The sequence below is a fragment of the Cupressus sempervirens genome, chromosome 2 (genome assembly GCF_028749045.1).
Source record: "Cupressus sempervirens isolate cs-2001-9-10 chromosome 2, ASM2874904v1, whole genome shotgun sequence".
NCBI lineage: Eukaryota > Viridiplantae > Streptophyta > Pinopsida > Cupressales > Cupressaceae > Cupressus > Cupressus sempervirens.
Window position 1 is genome coordinate 56,857,752 of NC_143119.1, and position 23,353 is coordinate 56,881,104.

Sequence of the window (23,353 nt, forward strand, 5' to 3'; positions counted from 1 at the left end):
ATATTTTTCCTGCATCAGTGCCTCAAATTAATTATATCAGACGAGAGAGTCATCCCTCATGTAGGGGCATGACACTACATGTCTTATGCCACGTAGGGTCATGAGCCTACGTGGTTGATGACTCTTGTTATCATTAATAAAACACACGATAATGAAATGGTGTCTCAATAACTATCGAAAGTTTTATAATCACTGCCGTAATGATTATAATGGCTTATGCAATTTCTATCGTGTGATGACTGTCATGTATTATGGCTATCAGAGTTAACTACATCATAGTGATTATTTATTCAAACACCATGATGATTAACCACAGTAATAATAGTATATTCAACATGCTGCCTTTAGCAATATAAGCCTGTCATGAATGAGACGATCTGACTTAACGGATCTTGCACTTTGGTAAATCATGCTAATTTGATCTTAATAATCATGAGTATATATATATATATATGTATGTATGTATGTATGTATGTAACTACTCAAAATATATTATTATTATGCCTCAATCTCAATCATGATTTACAGTGTCATAATTTGGCTGACGCAATATCATCAACACTCCCTCTTAGCTAGGGAGGATCAAGAACATCATAACTGTCATCGGTAGAAATTGTGTATCGGCCGATGGGTCCCTTTGGAAAAGTTCTTGTTATGTAGCCAACAGGTCCCTTCGGAAAGGTTTTTGTTATGTAGCGGACATAATGTATCTGGCCGACAGATACCTTCGGGAAGGTTCCTCAGAAAGTATTTATAACCCCTTCGGGAAGCATTGTAGATATGATAGGATATCATCGAAGTATAATGTATTGTGGGCATATGCGAATAATAATAAGAGTTCTGCTGTTTGCTGTTCATGTTCGTATTCATTGTTTGTTTCTTAATTAATCTATGCGGTAAACATTTGGCGCCGTTGCCCGATGGACCTGGTACGCAGGCAGGCGGATATGAATTAAATGCCGAATCAGTTGAACAAAGATAAGAGTAAGCTGAAGGAAAAAGATGACATACGCGTTGCACAGGAAAATTTAATTTTGGCTCAGCAGATAGAGCGTTGAAGGAGATTTCAGAAGATTCCTGATGGAAACAAGAGCGCGGAAAGATTGTTGAAGGAGACTCGACAACGGCTTGATTTGGTGGAAGAAGCGAGGGAGGAGTTTCTAAACTTGCATACGCCACGAGAAGAGAATCTTGACGGAAGGAGATCGACTCGCACAGCTTGGAGTGCCGAAGGAGCACGAGCGTGGAGTGACTTTTTCGTCCGAGATATACTTCTGGAAGGAACAGCTTCAGTTGACGAACCCTCTTCTTCACTAAACAGCGCGAAAGTCCAAAACAACGCGGAAGCCGAAAACAGCGCGGGTGTTGAAAACAGCGCGAAAGCCGAAAACAGCGCGGGTGTGCAGAACAACGCGGATGTTCCAAATAGCGCGGGAGTGCAAAACAACATAGGTACACAACAAAACCCTCAACATACAGTGATAATGGCAGGTCCGAAGGAAAAATTGCCTAAATTTGATGGTGATGAAGCAGCTGATCCCATTCGACATTGTAAAACATGTGAAACGATCTGGAAGGCAAATGGCATAACAGATACAAACGAATGGATCCGACAATTTCCCGCTACCCTACGGGGTGTTGCGATTGATTGGTTTACTGATACTGATCCACAAAAGTTAAACAGTTGGGATAACATTAAGAAGGAGTTCATTGCAGAATTTCAACTTTTGTGCGATGATAGTGAAATTGTAGCGGATATATTCAATACCAAACAAAAGAAGAATGAAACAGTACGGGTCTTCACCAGGAGGTTGAAGGACTTAATCAGTAAAATGGAGAATAAACTGGCAGATGGGCTCCAGAAAAGATGGTTCATTGAAGGCCTTCACCCGAAGCTGCGGAAAAAGATGAAGATCGTGCCACCATCGACATACATTGAAGCGTACAATCGGGCAATGAACCTCGAAAGTAACCAGAAGACAAAGAAGAAGAAGAAGACTAGCTCATCGGATTCAGATGACGATGACCCTTCAGGAGAAGATAGCAGCGACGATGATGAGGGAAGCAATAGGAAGGTCCGTGCCCTCCAGAAGGATATGATGCGGATGATGAAGGAATTCAAAAACATGAACAAGGAGACTAAGGGCAATGACCTATGGTGCATAGAGTGTAAGAAAGCAGGCCATACGAAGGGATCCTGCCCGAAAGATCAATTTTGTGAAATCTGCCAAATCTTGGGACACTCGGTAAAGGAATGCCCTTTCAATTTAAAAACAAGGACACTGCAACAAGTGTTCCTGTCACAGGGGGCATCCCCGTCAGGAGGGAATGGGAACACCAGTAAGGAAGGTGCCACATCGGGCGGATACAAAAACGACCGACTCAGTCAAAATAACAACAATAGCAGCAACAACAATACAGGCGGAAGGAGTCGAATTCAGTATGATGCGAATGGTCGACCGATTGTTCAATGCCATGCATGCAATCTGTGGGGTCACTTTGCCCGAGAGTGCACAATGGCGAACACGCCGAAGTTGTTATGCCGATGGTGTGGACATGGTGATCATGAAGATGCTAGGTGTTCGAAGTCGGGAGTAAACTTGATCACCGTCGAGACGGACGAAGAAGAGGTTTTGGCCATCACACGGCAGCAAGCGAAAGTGTACCCCGACCCGGCGGAAGAAAAGAAGAGACTGGAGGAAGCATGGGTAGAGATCCAGAAAGCAACACAGGCAGAAACGACACACCTGAAGGACACGCTGAGTACTTCCTTACGGAACTGCGTAGAACAGAACATTGTACGGCAAATTTTGCAAGCCGAGATACCCATCAGGATAAGTGATCTGTTGCTCACTATGCCTCTGCTCCGATCGGCACTCACAAACATCGTTCCCGTTGCCCAACTACTAGGAGAACATGGAAGGAAGCAGGAAAGTGGAGCAAGTGCAGTGGACAAAAAGGAGAAGGAAAGTGGTGCAAGTGCAGAAGATCCGATGTTGTTAGCTCTTTCATCTGGACGCTATCCGGCAGTTGTTGAAATGGGCATTCTCGGGACTGTGCTAATGGACACGATCATCGACGGAGGATCTGGTGTCAATGTGTTGCTTGAAGACACTTGGAAAAAGTTGGGACAACCGACATTATGGCCACCTACATTCCAGCTGCTAACGGCCGATCAACATGGAATCAAGCCATTGGGAGTCCTGACAACACAACCGGTGATGATTGGAACACAACCGTTCCTGTTGGACTTTGTTGTGATCCCACTGAAGCGGAGAGGATATGATGCCATTCTGGGCAGGGGGTGGCTGATACAAGCCAAGGCAAAGCACGATTGGAAGAAAAATAGTTTATCACTCGAAAGCAAAGGCCGAAAGTATATCATCGATCTACACACTCAGATGGTTGGAGAAGAAGCTCTATCGCCGGATTCCGAAGGAGAAGAGGATGAGAGGAGGCAGAGTATGGAACCTGATCAGGAAGGAGTCTTACGATTGGAAGGAGATGACGATCTGGATTCAGTAAATGGTCTTTATCATTGGCAGATAGAGGATTACGAGCTCTTTCCAAGTTGTAATATGCTAAGGATCGACGAAGGAGGAAATGAATGTCCAAAGTAACACAGAGAAGCCGACGGAGGAAATGAATGTCTAAAGGAACATGGAGAAGTCAAAGGAGGAAATGAATGTTCGAAGCAACACAGAGAAGCCGAAGAAGGAAATGGGGATTTGACTGAAGCTGAAGGACAAAACATACAGTACGAACCCAAAAAAAGGAAAGATTTTACTGTACGACTGCGCAAGAAGAAAGTATTATGTCGAACCACAAATATAGCAGAAAGGTACCAGCAGCAACGAAGACACGATACGGTCTGCATAGGAAACAAAGCGGAAGGGTCTAATAAAAGTTACCGCAGTACGGAGTGGACATGTTATTGGCGGCCAGAAGGGGCAATTGATGGAGTCCATGCTATGGAGCTTCAAGAACAAACTGGGCGGTATGGAGATGACACAGAATAGGCGTAGCAAGTTTCAACTTGGACAGTGGGTGTTGAAGTACGACGGTCGGAATAAAATCAAACTAGGCAAGTTCAAAATTAAATGGGTCGGGCCGTATCAGATTCGGGAAGTGGGCAATAACGGAGCAATAAAACAGTGGATGCTAGACGGAAAGGAAGTATTCGATGTAGTGAAGAGGTCGAAGTTGAATGTCTGCCATGAAAGAAGTAACGCACCTCCATGGACGAACAACTGAGAGAAGAAGACTGTAAGTACTATACATATGTAAATATTGTACATAGTTGTTCAAAAAATTTATTATAAAAATTTAAAAAAAAAAAAAAAAAAAAAGGGAAAAGGAAAAGTACCGTACAGTTTAGAACCGGATTTCACAAGTAAAATATGAGCACCGTACGACTTCCACAAGCACCGTACGGATTTCACAGTGAAGGAGCACTGTACGGATTTCTCACAGGATGGAATGTGCCGTACGGTTTTTAGAGGAAAGAGTCCGTACTGTTTTTAAGGGGCAAGTACCGTATGGTCCTTAAAACCTGAAGGAAGGAGAATACCATACGGTCTTTTATATCTAAAGGAAGAAGAGTACCGTACGGTTTTTGAGATTTGAAAGAGTGTACGGATTATGGTGTACGGGTTTCAGACAATCCAAAATGTGGTACGGTTTTCAAGATGGTAGTACAGTTTTGTGGTAGTGTACGGTTTTTAAAAAAGAAGCCCGAGAAGGATAACGTACGGAATTTGGAGCCAAATTTTAATTTGCATCGTACGGATTTTGAAGACTTCGGAGGATATTGCAGTACGGGTTTTCGAGAAGATTGAAATAGTGAAGACGCCTTCAAAATTGTTTCATCAAAACCCATGTGCGTGGTAGCTCCAGGAAGGAGGCATCCATATGCAATCAGCAGATAGTGTCAAGATTGAAGCCGTATGGATTTCATCATAGAAGGGTGACAAGAGGTTTTCTAAAAAAAAAAAACGACGACAGAATCAAGTTGCTCAAAATGAGTATCAGATGATGCCATAGGGAAGGGGAAGCATCAGCGATTGCTAGAAAGAGTGTAGAATCGGCAAAAAATGACAGAAATGGTGTGTTTCGTGCAGTTTTGTGTGGGTTTCAGAGTGCTAATTTGGTCTTGGCAGATATCAGTCGTGGGAGTCTGACCAGTCGAGAAGACTTGGAGCTGCTGCAGGCATGGAGTGTCTGTATACCAGAGGCACTGAGAGTAGGTGTTGGTCGTGACGCTATCTTGGTGGATGTGTAGAGAGCTCGGGAGGAGCTGATCATCCAGTTGGAGGCAGTGCAGCGACACTTGGCTCAGGGTACCGAGGAGTTGGAAGCAGAGAAAGCAGCACAGGTGGCTATCAAGGTCAGCTTGAAGAGTCAGTATTGTGTTAGCAAAGGCTATAGATGCAACGGGATGAATGTGAAAGTGATATTGTTGTATTAGTTGTTTGAGTTTTGTTTTGTAGTCGTCAGGAGACGACTTTTCTTTCTGGGGGTGATGATGTCATCGGTAGAAATTGTGTATCGGCCGACGAGTCCCTTCGGAAAAGTTCTTGTTATGTAGCCGACAGGTCCCTTTGGAAAGGTTTTTGTTATGTAGCGGACATAATGTATCTGGCCTACGGATACCTTCGGGAAGGTTCCTCGGAAAGTATTTATAACCCCTTCGGGAAGCATTGTAGATATGATAGGATATCATCGAAGTATAATGTACTATGGGCATATGCGAATAATAATAAGAGTTCTGCTGTTTGTTGTTCATGTTCGTATTCATTGTCTGTTTCTTAATTAATCTATGTGGTAAACAACAACCATATAATCCATATGATATTCAAATACTTTCAATTCTTATGGTATGTTCATAGGCATCAAATCCATGATGCTTACCAAGAGAATATATCATAAAAACTATGTGTTATCTGATTTCCTGGACAACAACTTAATGTAGTCCATCAGAATAACAAGTGGCTATCATGATCTCCAGGACAACAACTTAATGTAGTCCATCTAGATAACAGGTCAAACCATTGATAAGATCGTCAACTTTACAATGGTGACCTCAAAACAAAATATCAATGACACATATACATGTAGTAATTCACATGATAGTAAACAAAATATGTAATCGTATATTCAATTAAACATAACTGAAACCCAATCTCAAGAATTACAATTACATTTTGATCATACTGAGTTTACCTCTGAAGAACTCCACTTTTAGTTTTGAGAGGCTTGGTAAGTATGTTGGCAGTTTGCTAATCGGTGCTGATGCACTCCAACCTTATGATATTTCTTTCCTCTATGCCCCTTATGTAGTGGTAAGGAATCTCGATGTGCTTTGATCTGCAATTAAAGACTCAATTGACCGATAGTTTTATGTAACTTCGGTTGTTGCAATTTATAACTACACGGATTAAGGAGTTTGCAAATAATCCAACCAATAGCATTCTTAACCGAACTACTTCTCTAGCTCCCATAGAGGCTGCGACGTATTTAGCTTCTGTAGAACTTTGGGCAACTGAAAATTGCTTCTTGCTGAACCAAGATATCATTGCAGACCCTAGGCTAAAACAACATCCTGTAGTGCTTTTGTGATCAACAGAACAACCGACCCAGTCTGAATTTGAATATCCATGAAGATGTATTTCAACATTGTCATATTTTAAGCCAAATCCAATGGTCCCATGCAAGTATCTCAAAATGTGTTTAGCTACCATTGGATGGATTTTCTTGGTTCACACATGAATTGATGCAACATTTGTTGCATAATAGATGTCAAGTCGAGTATTCACCAAATACATAAACGAACCAATTATCTATTGATAAAGTGTGGGATCTATGTAACAACCCCGCCTGGCTATAGCTCTAATAAATACTAATATTTCTGACTTTTGACATTACGTCATAACATTTAGCATACAAGCCAATACTACTAAAAAGAACTCCAAGGCTGACTAAATCACATTCACCAAGATTAGGCAATTTTGAACAACAGTGGTGATTACCAAGCTCAATTCAGTGGCAATGATAGATTTGCATTTGATTTACCATGCCGTGTAACTTAAAAAAATTTGAACTACATATTTATCTCTCAATTCAATTTACATCAGCATTGAATCAAATTACATCTCAGAATTTCACACACTTTCTTCAGCAATAGTAATGACAGAAATGGAAGTTTCAAACCTTAAGAAATTGATCTACAATACCTCAGCTGCAAGATGAATGCTCAATTCTAAAACTCCAAACCCTTAGCCAGATGCTTCAATAAGTATATAATAATCAAGATTATTCTCCTTAGCTACAACAAATACAGTAGGAGATGTTGGCCAATTGTATACTTTAGCACAATTGCCAAGAACTTCTTAGACTGAACCCTTATACTTGAGCAAGGGCCACAAAATATCAAAACTCAGAAAAGCCACAAAGGCATCAAAAGAAAATAAAATATCGAAGCATTCTTTTCTCAACAAATGGGCTTGTATTTATAACCTGCAGATTTCCATGTGTTGCCAAAATGTAACTTCACTCAAGAAGCTTCACCACACAACATTCATTAGAAGCTTCCATTAGATTCTCTCACTTGACTTGGTTTAACTAATTAATAAATGACTCTTTCCAATGATAACTCAACCTTCAACTTAAATGAAATTATAAAGTTAAGTTATAACTTTACAATAAGCCATTTAATTATTTAATAATAATTTGGCCCCTAAAAATTTAATAACTTCCAAAATACTCATCATTTAAATATGCTGTTTGAAATAGGAATCATATCTAATATTTCTTCATGTGACCAAATGCACTTTCCAAAAATAGAAAGGGTCCATCTCTATCAACACCCAACTTACCACAAATAGTACGACCATAAAAGTAAGCCCAAACAAAGTCCAATCTGAGCCAAACGAAGACCAACCTATAGCTTACTGAATTGTGGAGAAGATAAGACCCTCCCAAGCCAAGCCATTGCCTCAAAAGATCCTCCATCCACAGTAATTAGCCTACGAGGATCACAATAATAGGCTAATCCCAGAAACTTTGATATTGACAAAAATGGGGACATTACAATCTGCTAATTAGAACTGAGATGCATCACTTCTAAGTTTGTGAAGGTTTGTATTCATTGGTAAAGAAATGGGTTTACATTTGTCATTCCAAATCTGTTCAAAATGTCAATAGTATATTCGCCTTGATTTAGGAAAATATAGTTCTCTTCTTGCCATATTTCTAGTCCCATAAAATAATGTAAGAGACCTAAATATTTCATATCAAATTCAGATGCAAGGTCTCGATTGCATTTTGTAATGAGATGATCTTCCTCTGTAATTAGTAAATCATCAACATAAAGAACAAACATTAACATATTACCATTTGATACTTTGCAGTATATACTTGAATCTGCTTCATTGTTGGAGAATTCCAGTCTAGTAAGGTAATCATCTATCCTTTCAAACCATGCCCTAGGGGCTTGTTTAAGACCATAGAGAGCCTTTTTAATTTGCACACATGAGAGGTTTTATTATGAATGACAAAATCTTTTGGTTGGTCTAGGTATACTTCTTATTCGTTAATACCATTTAAGAATGTAGTCTTTACATCCATTTGATGTATCTTCTTTCCTTTGGATGTGGCAATAGCAATTATAGTTCTTACACAAGTATAACACGCAACAGCGGCGAATGTATCTTCATAGTCAATTCTAGCCTTTTGGGAGAAATCTCTGACAACAAATCTAGTTTTGTGTTTTTCAATGTTCCCCTCTGCTGCATGCTTGATTTTGAATAACCATTTAGAGGAAATGATAGAGTTGTCCTTGGGTCTTGGTACTATATCCCATGCATCATGTTCAAGATACATTGGTATTCTTCAATCATTGTGTCTTTCCATGCTTGACATTTTAATGCTTCCTCAATATTTGATGGTTCACTCATAAGTACAACATAGCTTGAGTGACTTCTTGCTCTCTTGCTTTCTCTGAAAATTTCTTCAGGAACCATATTATTTTCTTTGATCATCTTTCTTGCCCTTAGTCGCTTTTTCTTGTTAGCTGTAGTTCTAGTAGTTTCATAGCTAAATTGCATTGGTTCATGATCTTCTGCAAATGTCTCCCTCTAAGTTTCATTATTATGGTTTTCATCCAAGTCTATAGTTGGTTCATCATCAAGTTCTTCAATATTCTTAGAGATCTTATATCTAATATCTTCTTCAAATTTAACATCTCTACTAATCTCAATTGTTCTTTGTCCTGGAAGATATACCTTGTAGGCTTTAAGATTCACTGTAACCAACGAATATTCCTTTCTTTCTTGAAGGTTCTAGTTTGGACCTCTTCTCTTTAGGAACTTGAATATACACAAGGCATCCAAAAATTCTTAAGTGGCTTAAGTCAGGTTTATTTCTGGTGAAGGCTTCTCCATGGGTTGTATTCTCAAGAATTGCACGAGGACATTTATTTGAATTTATACAACAGTATTTGAGGCTTCTGCCCAAAATGTTGTATGAAGGTTTTGATCGTGCATCATGGGTTTAGTAGCTTAAAAAATGGTTCTGTTTTTCCTTTTTACTACCCCATGCTGTTGAGGATTGTAGGGTATTGTGTACTGCCTCTTAATCCCGACCGATGTGCAGAATTCTTTGAAATTGTCAGAAATATATTCTCATCCATTGTCTAATCTCAAGGTTTTAATTTTATTACCTGTTTGATTCTCAACTAATGCTTTAAACTCTTTAAATTTTGACACCATTTCATTGGATTCTTTAAGCTTCAGAGAATAAGTCCAGGTCTTCTTGGAGTAATCATCAAAATAGATCACATAATACAAAAATCCCCAAAGAATAATCATTAGTCTAGTTCTCCATGGTAGAAAGTTTGATGCACCTTCAAGTCTATCTTCGAATCTGACGCCATTCACCATTGTCATTAAATTTATATATATAGACTGAATGTAAGTCTGAACATGAATAGCAATATAGTTTATTTGATTTCTCTAATTCCAACCTGGCTCTGATACCATGTTAAGGAATATAGATCTAATAGATCTGATATTTTGCTAGCTTCAAATTCTGATTATTTCCTTTGATTGCAGATTTCAATTACTATAAGCTTTATGTATATCTCTGCAAGAATATAATCCAGATTATGTTTTCACTTTAATCTGCAATATCTACTTTTATATCTGCTACTATATATATTGTAACTTCAAATTATTAACGAGACTGGTGTATATTAGTCACTGCTTGCAGGTACTGGTATTTAGTTTGCTGTGTATATCTTTCCTGCAGCAGTGGCGTTGAATTATTTATATGAGACGAGAGAGTCATCCCCCATGTAGGGGCATGACTGTACCTGGCTTATGCCACAGAGGGTCATAAGCCTCCGTGGTTTATGGCTCTTGTTATCATTAATACAACACATGATAATGAAACGGTGCCTCAATAACTATCAAAACTTATATAACCACCGGTGTAATGATTATCCTGGCTTATGTAATTTCTTCCATGTGATAATGACTATTGTGTGTTATAGTTATTGGTGTTTAATACATGAGAGCGACTGTTTATTCAAACACGTTGATGATTAACCACAGTAATTATAGTAAATTCAACATGCTGCCTTTTGCAATATAAGGCTGTGATGAATGAGATGATCTGACTTAACAGATCTTGCACTTAATCATGTTAATTTGATTTTAATAATCATGAGTATACATATGTATATGTGTGTGTGTGTATCTATCTATCTATCTATCTATCTATCTATCTATCTATCTATCTATCTATATATATATATATATATGTATGTATGTATGTATGTAACTACTCAATAATTTTTTTTTTATGACTCAATTTCAATTATGATTTACAGTGTGATAATCCCGGGGACTTCTAGGTGTACCCCTTTACCCTGCTGCTCTCAAAGTACTGTTTCTGAAATGTCCCATTTTTTGAAAAAAGGAAATGAATTTGGGGACGGGAAATTGCTGTCCCCTCATCCCTGTACTGTCCCCGGGATGCATACGGGGGAAATCTGGTAGGGGAAGTGTCTCCATTGAGCATAGAGTTATTTGCATTAGATTATAAATAATTGCAGAGCTTGATGAAAGGCGACCATTATATAGAGATCATATCCCTTAGAGTAGGATTTGTGTGGCATTTTGAGGCAGCCGAGTACTATACCCAGCCCACCTGGGTTGCCAAGGTGCAGGTGTTTGAATCCAAGGGCAGACTGATCAGTGTTTGGGGTCCATTTCATCTCAAAGTTGGGCGGCTAGCAGTTGATATGCAATCTATGATGATTTTGTAAGGATTCTGACAAAGTGTTATACTCTGTGTTGGGTTTCTAGTTTGGTGTGAGCTGCAATTTCATTTTTTAAATATCAATTATTACAACTGAATGCAATGTTATTATCTATTCAATAAATAAAAGAATCTCTGCCAGACATTTGCTAGTATTCAGATTTCATTTCATGTATTGTCTGTCATTTATTCTCAAAAAGACAAAAGTAATCAGTACACTGCAAAAATAATAAGTCTCCGACAATTATAGGATTGGTTAGAAGTTGAGCCAGCAGGGCTCATCATAATTAGATATTAGTGCATTGATTGATTGATTGATTGCAATATTTGGTTGTGATTCTGGTCAAACTCTGTGGCATGTTAAACTTTGATTTCTCCGATTATATTAAATTTTGCAATGAATATGGCTTCTTCATTATTCACAAAAAGTGAAGAGTCTTTTTACAGACCTTATGCATTATGATGGTTGCACAATTAGTTTTCTATTCTTATTGGAATTAAGCTTTTTAACATTTGCCAAGCATCCTTAAATGTATTCAATTTTTTTTGAATGGTAACTTGTTTGAAAGAATAAATTGGGTACTTGATATTTTCAGGTCAGTAATAAAAGCATTGTTTCATCCCAAGGAGGTCTGACAGGTAGGTCACACTTATCAAAGCGGATCTATACACCAGTTGTATCACCAGTTACACCAAGCAATTCAAGTTCAAGTTCAGCATACTCAGCAAAACCTGCATCATGGATATCATCCGATGAGCTTGATTCAGCAGAGAATGCTTCTGGATATACACATCAAGCTCAAGTTTCAGGTTTTAATGCTATTGGTATGTTGTTTAGCACCATAACCTTTAAATTTTGTGTAGCTTGCTTAGCAATACCTTTTTGAACATAGAATGGAATGTGAATGAATTGTTTTGATTAATTTAACTATTTGCTTCTTGTAATTTCCTTTAAAGTAAGTGGACCTGAATTCTTCCTCGGCTCTAGAGAGAAAGGCAAGAACTAAATGTAATTTCAAAGTTAGCATTTGGTCCACATGGTTTTGTGCTATAGTTGTTTGAAATTATTGAAATCATTCAGAATTATGTATAAGAGATAAAACCTATATGGTTATCATCATTGCCATTTATCTACAATGACTGTACCGTTAGCTGTACGAGATCAGGTAAAAGACAGAATTTGAACTTAGGACCCTCTGATTGATAGGTTATTTACCATACCATGAGGATTCAAGAGACATAGCTGAGTCCTTATTTAAAAAATGGGTAAGGTAAAACATCACAACACAGTTACCAACTAGCAGAAGCTAATAGGAATGGTAGGTGAAAATTATGTGAAGATATAAGTTGCCTGGATCTTGATATAAGAAACTATATATTAATAATGTTGTTATATGAGAAGTTACTGTAAGTTTATCTAATATGTATTTGGTTGAATATTGCAAGTTTGGTTAGTTGGACTAATAAATTTATTACATGGAACTTGTATGTTATCTAAGTTTCAATGATGCTTTAATAAGTTTTGACAGTTCTCTACTAGTAGTACTACTTTCATAACTTGGCCAGATTTGAAATCCATGATATTATTCTTAGGAATGTTTGCAAATCTCCTTAGAGTCTTTCAGGGCGGGCTCTCACTGATTTCATATTCAGACAGATCACTAGATTGATAGGGAGGATTGGATCTACCGGCTTTGTGACATGGGAGAGCCTAGAACGGAGACGTACTTTATCTTCTGCTGCCCCATTTACTATGAGATCAAAGAAAGGTTCTAGTGTCTTTTTAGGGGATGTCGGTCTCTCTCCTCCTTCAAGTATATCAATCAATGGTCCCTGGCCCTTGACCTTCAGGAGACCATGAGGCTCCGGGACCACACTGTACAATTCTCCTTTTTGACAGACCATGGATCAACTTTTCACCTCCTCGTGGTCTCTATGGCTTGGGGTACCAAGTAGTCGCTTGGTCTCCCTACCCTTGAGCACACTATTTCTGTGAGGCCTTGCAGGAGTTATGCACGACAACTCTCCATTTCTAGTGGCTCTCAGTGGCGACACAGGGCTTCCTCTTGCTCTGGGCTATATCTTGTGGTCCTGGATGTCTTCTCTACGATAGGGCATGCCTAGCTTGTGGCTGGCGGCTGCCTCCAGTTCTCGTTTGTAGTTTGTTATGCTTTTCCATAGGCACTGTTTGGTGTTCTCACTGTTGGCTAGCTTCTCTTGTTTTGTTCTGGCTGTCCCTTAGACCCTCTTTGTTGTCTCTTATTGGACATTAATAAAATTATTTAATATAATCTTATCTTGCCACTAGTTTAATGTAAGAATGTAGATCATTTCCCGCCAGCGGAAAAAATGTCTTTTGTACTCAATGTTTCAAAGTTCCTTGGAAAAGAAGGTGCAATATCTTTAATGACGAGTTTGACTTGGCACATAGGAGGGGTGGTAAGTTCAATTTAGTAGAAAGGTTTATGCAAACTTAAAATGATTGAAAATTATTATATAATTTATCATTATGAAATTTTTCTCTATAAGGCAAATGGAAATTTGGAGATGGAAGAAGATTTGATATTGACAATTAGAGGATTAGAAAGGAGTAAGCATAATTAGAATAGAGGTTGAACTTTATTTGAAAACAGGCTGTACCTCTATAAATAATGAGATAAATAAGATTTCTAATGCACAAAAATGGTTACTTCTGGAGTCAATCGTAATACAATAATGTGATTAGTTTGACAGGACTCTGTGAGTTCCGAGCTGAGTCAAGGCTCTAGAGTGTTTTGGCCTCTGGACTCTAACTCGACCGAGTCTTGGTAGAATCCTGTAGGACTTGCAGGGTCCATGGGCTCTCTTGACTTGGAGAGTCACGTGGCTAGGACTCTTCCAAGGCCAGCTAAGCCATAGAGTAAAAAATAAACATTTTATTAAATTTTTAATGATTATTTTGGCTTTTATGATCGTATTGCAATATGAGTTCGAAAAATTTGTAAAATATTTCTTGCATGTAGCAGGTATAAAAGATAACGATACATCTATAAAGCAGATCACAAATAGGATTTCACTAAATTTTTTGCCAAAAAATAAGTGTCATAATGTCTTGGAACCAGGTATTAAAACTTTAAAACAACACTGCCAAATTTGAGAGCATTGCATCAAATAAGATGTTTTCCTTTTAAAGAAATGGACATCTCCATAACAATAAAAGAACAGTTTAAAGGTTTGTGAAAGATCGAAAAAGCAAATCTCTATTATTATGACTAAGTTAAAAGATGAAGACATTTAAGCAATTATGTAGTTGATATCATTCCAAAATTCCATAATTATCTTTTTAATCCATTGAGGACAAAAAGCTTAAGTGAAGCAGTTATGACATAACTTGCGTGGTAGAAGAATATATTATGAAATGTTTTGTAAGCACTTGATAACAATATCCCACTTCGAAGGAGCAGCCTCGTAGTCCACTTCAAGGGAGATGCCATCAACAATCTTCAACATGAATACAATGCTTAATATGATGATAAAAAAAATCTATACCTTCTATAATTTTAGTATAACCTATTTCTTTTAGAAATTCGCATTGAGACCTATGTGATCAATGTAAACTTGTGCGTGTGTGCAAAGTAGTTTCTATTTATCTCAGTTATTGTATCTTTGATGTTAATTTACTAAATGATGCATGAAAAAAGTTTTAAATCCTTAAAATATTTGAATTTCTTGGGTTTTCAATTTGCCGAGTCCTTGCTGAGTCCGGACGCTGAGTTCGAGTACGAGCCCGAGCCCGAAACCAGCTTATCGAGTTCGAGTCTTCTAAAACTGAATGTGATAGGAGATTTCAGAAGAAATAATGCTCTTCATCTACAAGAAGAGATGATGGTGGGGAAACTTCTAAAGATAAAATGAAATCTGTTGTGGGAGATGGTTGATGATAATGACATTTGATGGGTTCAGTAAGGCAGTTGCAAAATGAAATGACAACCACCATAAATGCAATGACTTGATATATAAACAAATCGAAATGCTACCTGAAAATCCACTACACATGTGCAAGAATTGAAAATATATAAGATTTACATAGACTACCACTATTACAGAGGAATACAAAAAACTTAAAAAGGAATAAGAATAAAAGTCTCTTCAAACATATCTATGGTTAAGGTTTATATTCTCCAAAATACACGAGGCTTCATATATTCTTTATTGTGGGATATATACAATTTTTATTTTATTTTTTCTGCTGTGTGGAAGAAGTGCTAGTCAAAATCATGGCATTCTTCCATTTTTCCGTTTTACAATGCATTTAGGTTTTCTGTATTTAGTATTAAATTATTAATTCTTAAGAGTATTTGATCACATTGAATTTTTTCTTGAAGCACTAAGTATGCATTTTGAATATGTGTAGTAAAGAATTGTGAAGTAATTTACAGGCAGCAAGTATCATGTATTAATGATTTGCAAATTTAGACATATTAAATGTAAAGAGTTAACCTTCAAGTAAAATGTTCAATGACAGGTGACCAAGGGCAGCACTTGAGTAAGTGGGAAGTTACAGGTAATGTACATTATAACAATGCAAGAACAGAGAGTCCCGAGGATTTGACAATTCATCAGATAAATACTTTAGATTGGGAGCAGTTGTTAGAACCACACGATTCTACGGAAGTGATTTCCACTGAAAACAACACACAGAGTCATAGAAAGACACATCCAAATGGTCAGTTTGAAACAACTGAGACTTTGAACAACAGTGGGAGTTTCTCAGCTGATCATTTGACCTCTGAAGTTATGCAACAATTATATGTAAGTGTCAAAGAAAAATCAGAATTGCTGGGTAAAAAATGCATTCATTAAAGTACTTGAGAGTAGTATCTTATGTAGCATTTTACATTCTAGATTTGAAGTTCTTCATTTGCTACTGAAAAGGTCCTGTTAGAAATAATTCTTGCTTGTTCTTTTTGCATTTAGTTTGTGTTTTCAATGCTTTTTTTTGTCTTCATGATGAACATGGGTTTTTGTATGTAGGAATAAGAAATTGAAGTACGATTAATGAATCAATACCAAAATATAATGAATTTTTGATGAATCAATACCGAAATACTATGAATGATTGATGAATCAATACCGCAATTTAATGAATGATTTATGAATCAATACCAAAATACAACGAATGTTTGAGATAAATTGAGAATCATATGCAATCCTTTTCCATTTATAATGAAGAATTGATTAAATTGAGATGAATGATGTATGCATCTGAAAAATAATAAAAAACATAAATGTGAATGCTCAAAAGATGTTGGGTCTACAAATAGAAAATAATGATTAGAAGATTGACTAAACCACTAGTTATTTGTATGGTTTGGTGGAAGATTTATCATTTCTTTGCAGAATGTTAATTTAATGATTGATAATGAGGAAAACAGGCTAATAGATCTTGAAATACATGAGAAAAGATGATTATTATTGAAATCAGCTACTTCCTTCATTTGGTCAACAATTGATCATTGCTTTGCAGGATTTTTGTCAAAGATTAGGTTGGGAGAACAAAGCAAGGAGATTTAAAATGCTTTCCTCCATGTCGATCTGTACAATATACCTAATGCTATGGTCCTGTCATGAGAAGATGAATAAATTTTGTGTCCATGACATATTTTCCCAACGTTTTGATCCATGTTAGAATTTAGTAAATCCCAAATGTCAGGACAGTTATGAATTGGTGATTGAACACAAATGTGCGTTCCAAGAATTCAAATGTGAGACCTTCGGGAAGACAGTTGAGAGTTGAAATAAGTCCATAAATGACTTTGAAGATTATATATGAGCAAATGCTATTATAGTCATTCTATACAAGAATCCCAAGAAATAGGAACTAGTATGCAAAACTTTCTAGAGGACAATAAATATACTAAAGAGAAACTTTCTACTACTTTCTTCTTATGTAACCTTTGGGTTTGTTATTTTACAATATTGGATTGTCTTAGTTTCTTGAGAGCTTTAGTGAAGAAAATGTAGATAAAGAGTTTATCATTGATTTGAAATAAGTCTAACTATTTTGGACGGTAATTATAGTGGGAGAAACTGTACTAAATACACATTCTTGATGTATTTACCAAAGTAACGAGAATTGAAATCGGATCGGAATTGGCAAAGATCGAATCAAATCGCGAATCGGCCATGAATCAGCAAATTTAAAAAACCCTTGAAATTTAGAGATTTTAACAATTAAAATTTATATGATGCACCCTTTGTTGAATATAACTTAAACACACTATAACATAATCAAATAGAAGCGAACATACATAAACATGGAACATAAATAATAAATCCCTCACATACGTAACTAGGTTACACGTAAAATGTAAATTGTAGCTGAAGTAAATAGAAATCATAGGATCATAATGAGTCAAATCATAGAATGTACATGAGATGAAGATCCATAAGACATCAAATCATAAATGTATGTAAGATGAAGAATCAAGATCCATGATACGTATGTCTATTTGTATCTGTAATTGTATGTCTATTAGTATTTGTAAACGTATCCCTTTTTGGTGCTCTTCCTTCTTGCTGGTTGCAAACCTGTGGTTTTTCTTTTCTCTTCTACTCATGCTAAACAATTAAAAGGTCCTTTAGGGTTAAAACAAAGAGGAAAGGAAAAAAAAAATTACAAAAAGATGTGTTTTTAGTAAAATTTGACTTGACTTTTTCCTAACTTGCGCGTCCAATTTTTTGCAATTCACAGAGGTGATTCATGCGATTTTTTTGCACGAATCACATGAATCAGCGATTCATGCCATGAAATCACTGAATTGATTCATCGGTTCCAAAAAAATCAGGAACCATGAATCGAATCGCCAAACTGGCGATTCAAGTGATATCATGGCGATTCTTGTACTATGGTATTTACTATTATCTTTCTTGGGTACTAAAATTAGCTAATTCTAATGGGATTAATAAGATTTTATCAAACATTTATATGAAGGATTCAACTCTTGCTTCGCAAGTTATTAGTTGAGATTGATTGTCGAGTGCAAGGCATGGAGTGTGTTGTGTTTTAATTTGTCTCTTCTTAGACAATAAATGTATCACTATGCCTGGTGAAGACTTTCCTCATATTTGGATGGAAAGGTCCTCAAGATTTACACTAAACCTAAAGCTAAGCTAAATATACCCTAGACTAAAAACTATAAACAAGATTCCTAGATACAAACACTTCACAATATTTTCTAAGGAGGGCTTTGCATAAATAAGAATGAATTGGTGCTTATGTTTTTGCTTTGGATATATGCATGTTGTTGTCACTAGCAAATTAGATTCTCATATATAGAAGGGGAAAAAGTACTAGTCTAAATACACAAATGATGCATTTGGTCGAGCAAAATTAGTGACTAGCTGTTTGGTTCTAAGAAGGATTGAGAGGAAATAGCACACGTTTTTTAAATAGATAAATAGCTAAGCCACATTTTATTAGCTAAGGGTTTGCGGTATAAAGATTCAAATATTTTTTAATTAAACTATATCAACTTCACATTCTAACAGATGCATGTTCCTTACAAATGAACTGTATTAGAATCATTGCTAGTAGACAAGTATCATATTATCTTATGCTTACAATGGTTATTTATACTATTTCTTTTTCTTCTATCATTGTTTTTAAGGAGATAATCATATTTGGGGAAGTCTATTTACAGACTGGTATTTATTTGTGTTACGTGGGGATGTGTCCCCACCCCTGAAACCCCCCTCCCCATCCCCTTGGCAATTTGGGGATGGTGGGACAGCAGGAATGTCCACTAGCCATTCCCCCCAACAAAGAAATTTTGGAAATGTCTTGGTAGCACATCCACACTCTAGGGGACAGCAGGAAATAGTTATTGGATGTCTTGCCATCCCCGAGGTGATCAGGGATGTCTGAAATGTCCTGCTCAAGCGTATTTAACCATGGAGTTTTCTCTAAGGTTAAGCTAAATCTTCCGTACTCTTGAGTTGTAGTACTGGGATAGGTGACCTCCTAGGAAGTCCTGATGCTTCACTCCTGATGCTTCACCTCTGTGGGCATCCCCTAGATGCAATGAGTGTTCCATTTATTCTCAATGACTTTGACTCAAAAACTACACAGATGAATCTTGATAGCAATATCAAAATGTCATAAACACATATTCTTTCTATTGGGTTATAGGGAAGTACTCTTCCACTACAATTTTATTTTCTGTTGCTCAAATCACAAATGTGAATTCCATCACAAGGTCAGAAAAAATACTCATATTGGGCTCTAGATGGTCTATTATACTACTAGAGTTCATTAAACATATATTTTCTTTTATTTATTTATGTAAAGTCACAAGTTATATAATATATTGATAAGAAAAACTAGTCTCTTTTTCAGTGTAGGAAAATAACTAAGAAGAATAAGGGTAGGATCTTAAGAATTTAAAATATCCACACATGAAGAACATAGAATTACATGGATAAAACGACCTTCAGAGATTATTGACTATTAATTACATGGATAAAATTACCTTCAGAGATTATTGACTATTAATCACATAAAAGACATTTATTCCTTAGAACACTTTATAAATAATGTAGAGATCCATTTACAACTGTGGAACATTTAGTACCGTATTAAAGAAATACTATTAAGGCTCTGTTGGCTTTTTACTAGATCATTCATCCATAGAAATTATTTAAAATATCTTTCAAGTTGCTTCTTCATCAGTTTTTTGGAAGTTAAGTTGTTTTTGATGGATATAATGTGGTGATGCATAAGGAATGTGCCAGTTGGTGCTTAAGATACTTTTGTTTGAATGATGAACATTGTTTTCAGTGTAGTTTGACTTGTTTCCATTAGTTTCCCCCTAGGAACGTGCCCTATTGGATGGAAGTCTTGTTTTTTTTGAACTGCAGTTTACGAAAGGCTTTATCATCAAAGCATCAATTCTGTTTTTTCTGAGGACTACCCTATAACAAGTCTGAAAATGTCCCTGAAATCAGTCCTATCTCTATAATAAATGCAATTCCATCGATGAATATGAATTCCAATGAGTATGAAGACATCCTATGAGTCAGACATGAGGAACAAACCCCTTTTTCCATGATAAGAAATTCTGATTTTTCTGAAGAGGTCTGAAACATACCTTTCTTGGATAATTTTGTCCTCAAAACTAATGTTTTTTGTGCGAGAATGGTTTATCAACACTCAGCAATAAAGCCTAGTGTGATTAGGCATCCTGTGAATTTTCTATGATTTTCTTTTTTGAAAATCGAACTTACTGGGTAATATTGAAGATGTAGTCTGAAGGCTTATGCATTCTCAGCCCGTTGGCTGCCCAAACTTGGTCTTGAAACTCAGAATTTTGTCTTCCCATGAATGTGGAACCAACCTTGATATGTTTTGGTGGAATGGAGAAATTTTAACAATGTTTGCAAAAATCAAACTCTACAGATAAAAGTTCAGATCATAATTTTTGCAAAAATCAAACCCTACAGATAAAAGTTCAGATCATACATGTGTTTTTTGTCCACTCACGTTTTGGATTTCCCTTTGGGAGTCAAAGAAAATTCTGATTTTTACTTCAGAATCCTTGCTATATTAGTTTCTTGGTCATGGCTGGTGTCTTTCTTCATGGCATGGTTTGCTTTCAGCTCTACTTTCCTTGGACAATTTTCTTATAAGCTCCTTTGTGTTTACCGTACAGGGTAAAGATTCTTTAACGCATGTAGTATAGCACGATACAACACAAAATAGATACTTTATTCATATATGCAATATGCACTCAATGCGTACAATCCGAATACAATGATTACAACGATTCTCTTGATGTTTTCAAAGTCCCTTCCGAACGGTGTACATATACTTTCCCATAGGGGTGACTCAATCGTCACACGCCCATTTGGATACAATTCTACCCGTTGGGTACAATATAGATTTTATCGACAACATCATCCCCCCCAAAAAGTAAAGTCGTCTATGGAAGACAATTACAAAATATTCGAGACAAATTAACAAAATAGAATGCACTAACTGTGACTAACTATAACAGGATAGATCTTTTTTCGTCACATCACATTCACATTTCTCCCGTGCCTGCACTAAATAGTTTCCAAAACACGTTGCATCTGTAGCCTCTGTTAACACAATACTATCTCTTTAGCCAAGCTGACCTTGATAGCCAACTCCTGGGTGCACTGAGCCAAGTGTCGCTCTACTGCCTCCAACTAGATGATCAGCTCCTCCCGAGCTCTCTATGCATCCACCATGACAGCCTCACATCCAACACCTAGTCCGAGTGCCTCAAAGCGTATCATGCCTTTCGATTGGCTTGCTCTAGTGCTCTTTCCACCTCTACGCTTGCAGCAGCTCTAGGTCTCATCAATTGGTCACATTTCCCACGACTGATAACTGAACTGGCTAGGGGTCTAGGGGGCATCGCCCCTAATGGGGTCAAGGGGCCAAGACAAAATTAGCACTCTCAAACCCACACAAAAGTCCATGGAACACACCATTTTTGTGATTTTCTTCTGATCCCACAGTCTTTCCGCCAATCGCTTATGTTTTCATCATTACCTATTTATGTCTATCCCTCTGGTACTATACGTTTTCCATTCTCAACTTTTTTGATCTGTCATCGTCGTCTTTTTATTTTATTTTAAGAACCTCCTATCAACCTTCTATGTCAACCCTTGTATCAACTTATGTCGTACAACCACGCAATGATGTTTTATAATTTCTCCGTACCTTTTCTGTACCCTCTTCTCATTTCGAAGGCCGTATGGTATTGTCTAACTTGCTAAGTGTTCTGCCTCACCTATAGCGGTGGCCGTACAACCACCTATAACTCCTGTATGAGCCATACGATGGACTTGGCTTGCATGCTTCTAATATCTATCTCCGTATGATCGTACGAAATTGCCCATGATGTTCTACTATTGTCCGTACGGTGACCAATTCCTTCTTTATGAATGCCTTACAGTGACCAATTACTACGTCACCTATAGCCATACAGCAATTGTCTTTGCTTTCAACTTGTCGTACGGTACTTCCTTCCCTGCTACCGTATGGTGATTTCTTGACCGTATGGCAAGACTTTTTGTGTTCTCCGTACTTTCCCCCTCCAGGTATACCCATACAGCCATACGGTGTCTTTCAAGTGTTTATTGTTCAAATTACTCTCTATTGAGCATCGATTGCAAGGCCGTACAACCCGATTCATTGGCTGGTACGGTGTTTTGTTCCTTTTCTTCTTGCTCATCATATGGAATTGACTTTCCTCCAAATATTACTCTCATGTACCATACAATGATTATTTCAGTAATTTGCCTCCTGCTAGGCCGTACGGCTTCGCTTTTTAGTGATTGTACCCCCTTTTATTCTCCTCCACACATGGCCGTACGATGGTTGCATTTTAGGATCTCCAAGGCCATATGCTCCTTTTGCCTTTGCTAGCAATGATTGCTTCTGTACACGTTTAGCAATTTATTGATGATAATTGTACTTCCTTTTGCTGTACAGCCGTACGACTAAGCCTCTTTCCTACACACGGCTGTACGGCTAAGCCTCTCGTTTTTCTTGTCTTCTTGCCGTATAGAAGGCCATACGGTATCAAGGTATCTTTTGCAATGTACTTCAGTGTGTCTTCTCTCGTTGTCCACTATGCTCCAAGTGTGGTACAGTGCTATTCTCTTGTCCACGTTCTCAGTTGGTCCTACAATACCTCTTCACAATCTTACTTATTCATACAGTGAGCTTATATGCCTTCTGTGCTTTAAAAGTTCTCAAGACCGTACGCTCTGAGTCCATATTTTCTAATTATGCATATTAATATTTATCTCTTTTCTTCAGCTTGCTTCTAAAAAATTTAATATTTTATTTTACACTTTATTTTACATATATACACCAATATTTATTATTTTTGGATTGTCTCTCAGTTGCTCATTCACAAATGTGCATTATTTCTTTCATGATAGACTTCCAGCTTCGACCCATTCACTACATCGGTTACTTCCTTCTTGTTGAGCGTCCATAATTTTATTGCTCTATTAT

General features: G+C 37.1%; 1 protein-coding gene across 1 annotated transcript in view; it reads left to right on the top strand.

Moving 5' to 3' along the window:
- Positions 1-23,353, top strand: part of LOC149571043 (calmodulin-binding transcription activator) — a 291,577-nt gene that overhangs the window by 133,766 nt on the left and 134,458 nt on the right. The window contains exons 6-7 of the mRNA XM_089812610.1: positions 11,916-12,144; positions 15,824-16,110. Of these exons, the coding sequence (XP_089668736.1) occupies positions 11,916-12,144; positions 15,824-16,110 (516 nt within the window). The remainder of the gene's footprint in view (positions 1-11,915; positions 12,145-15,823; positions 16,111-23,353) is intronic.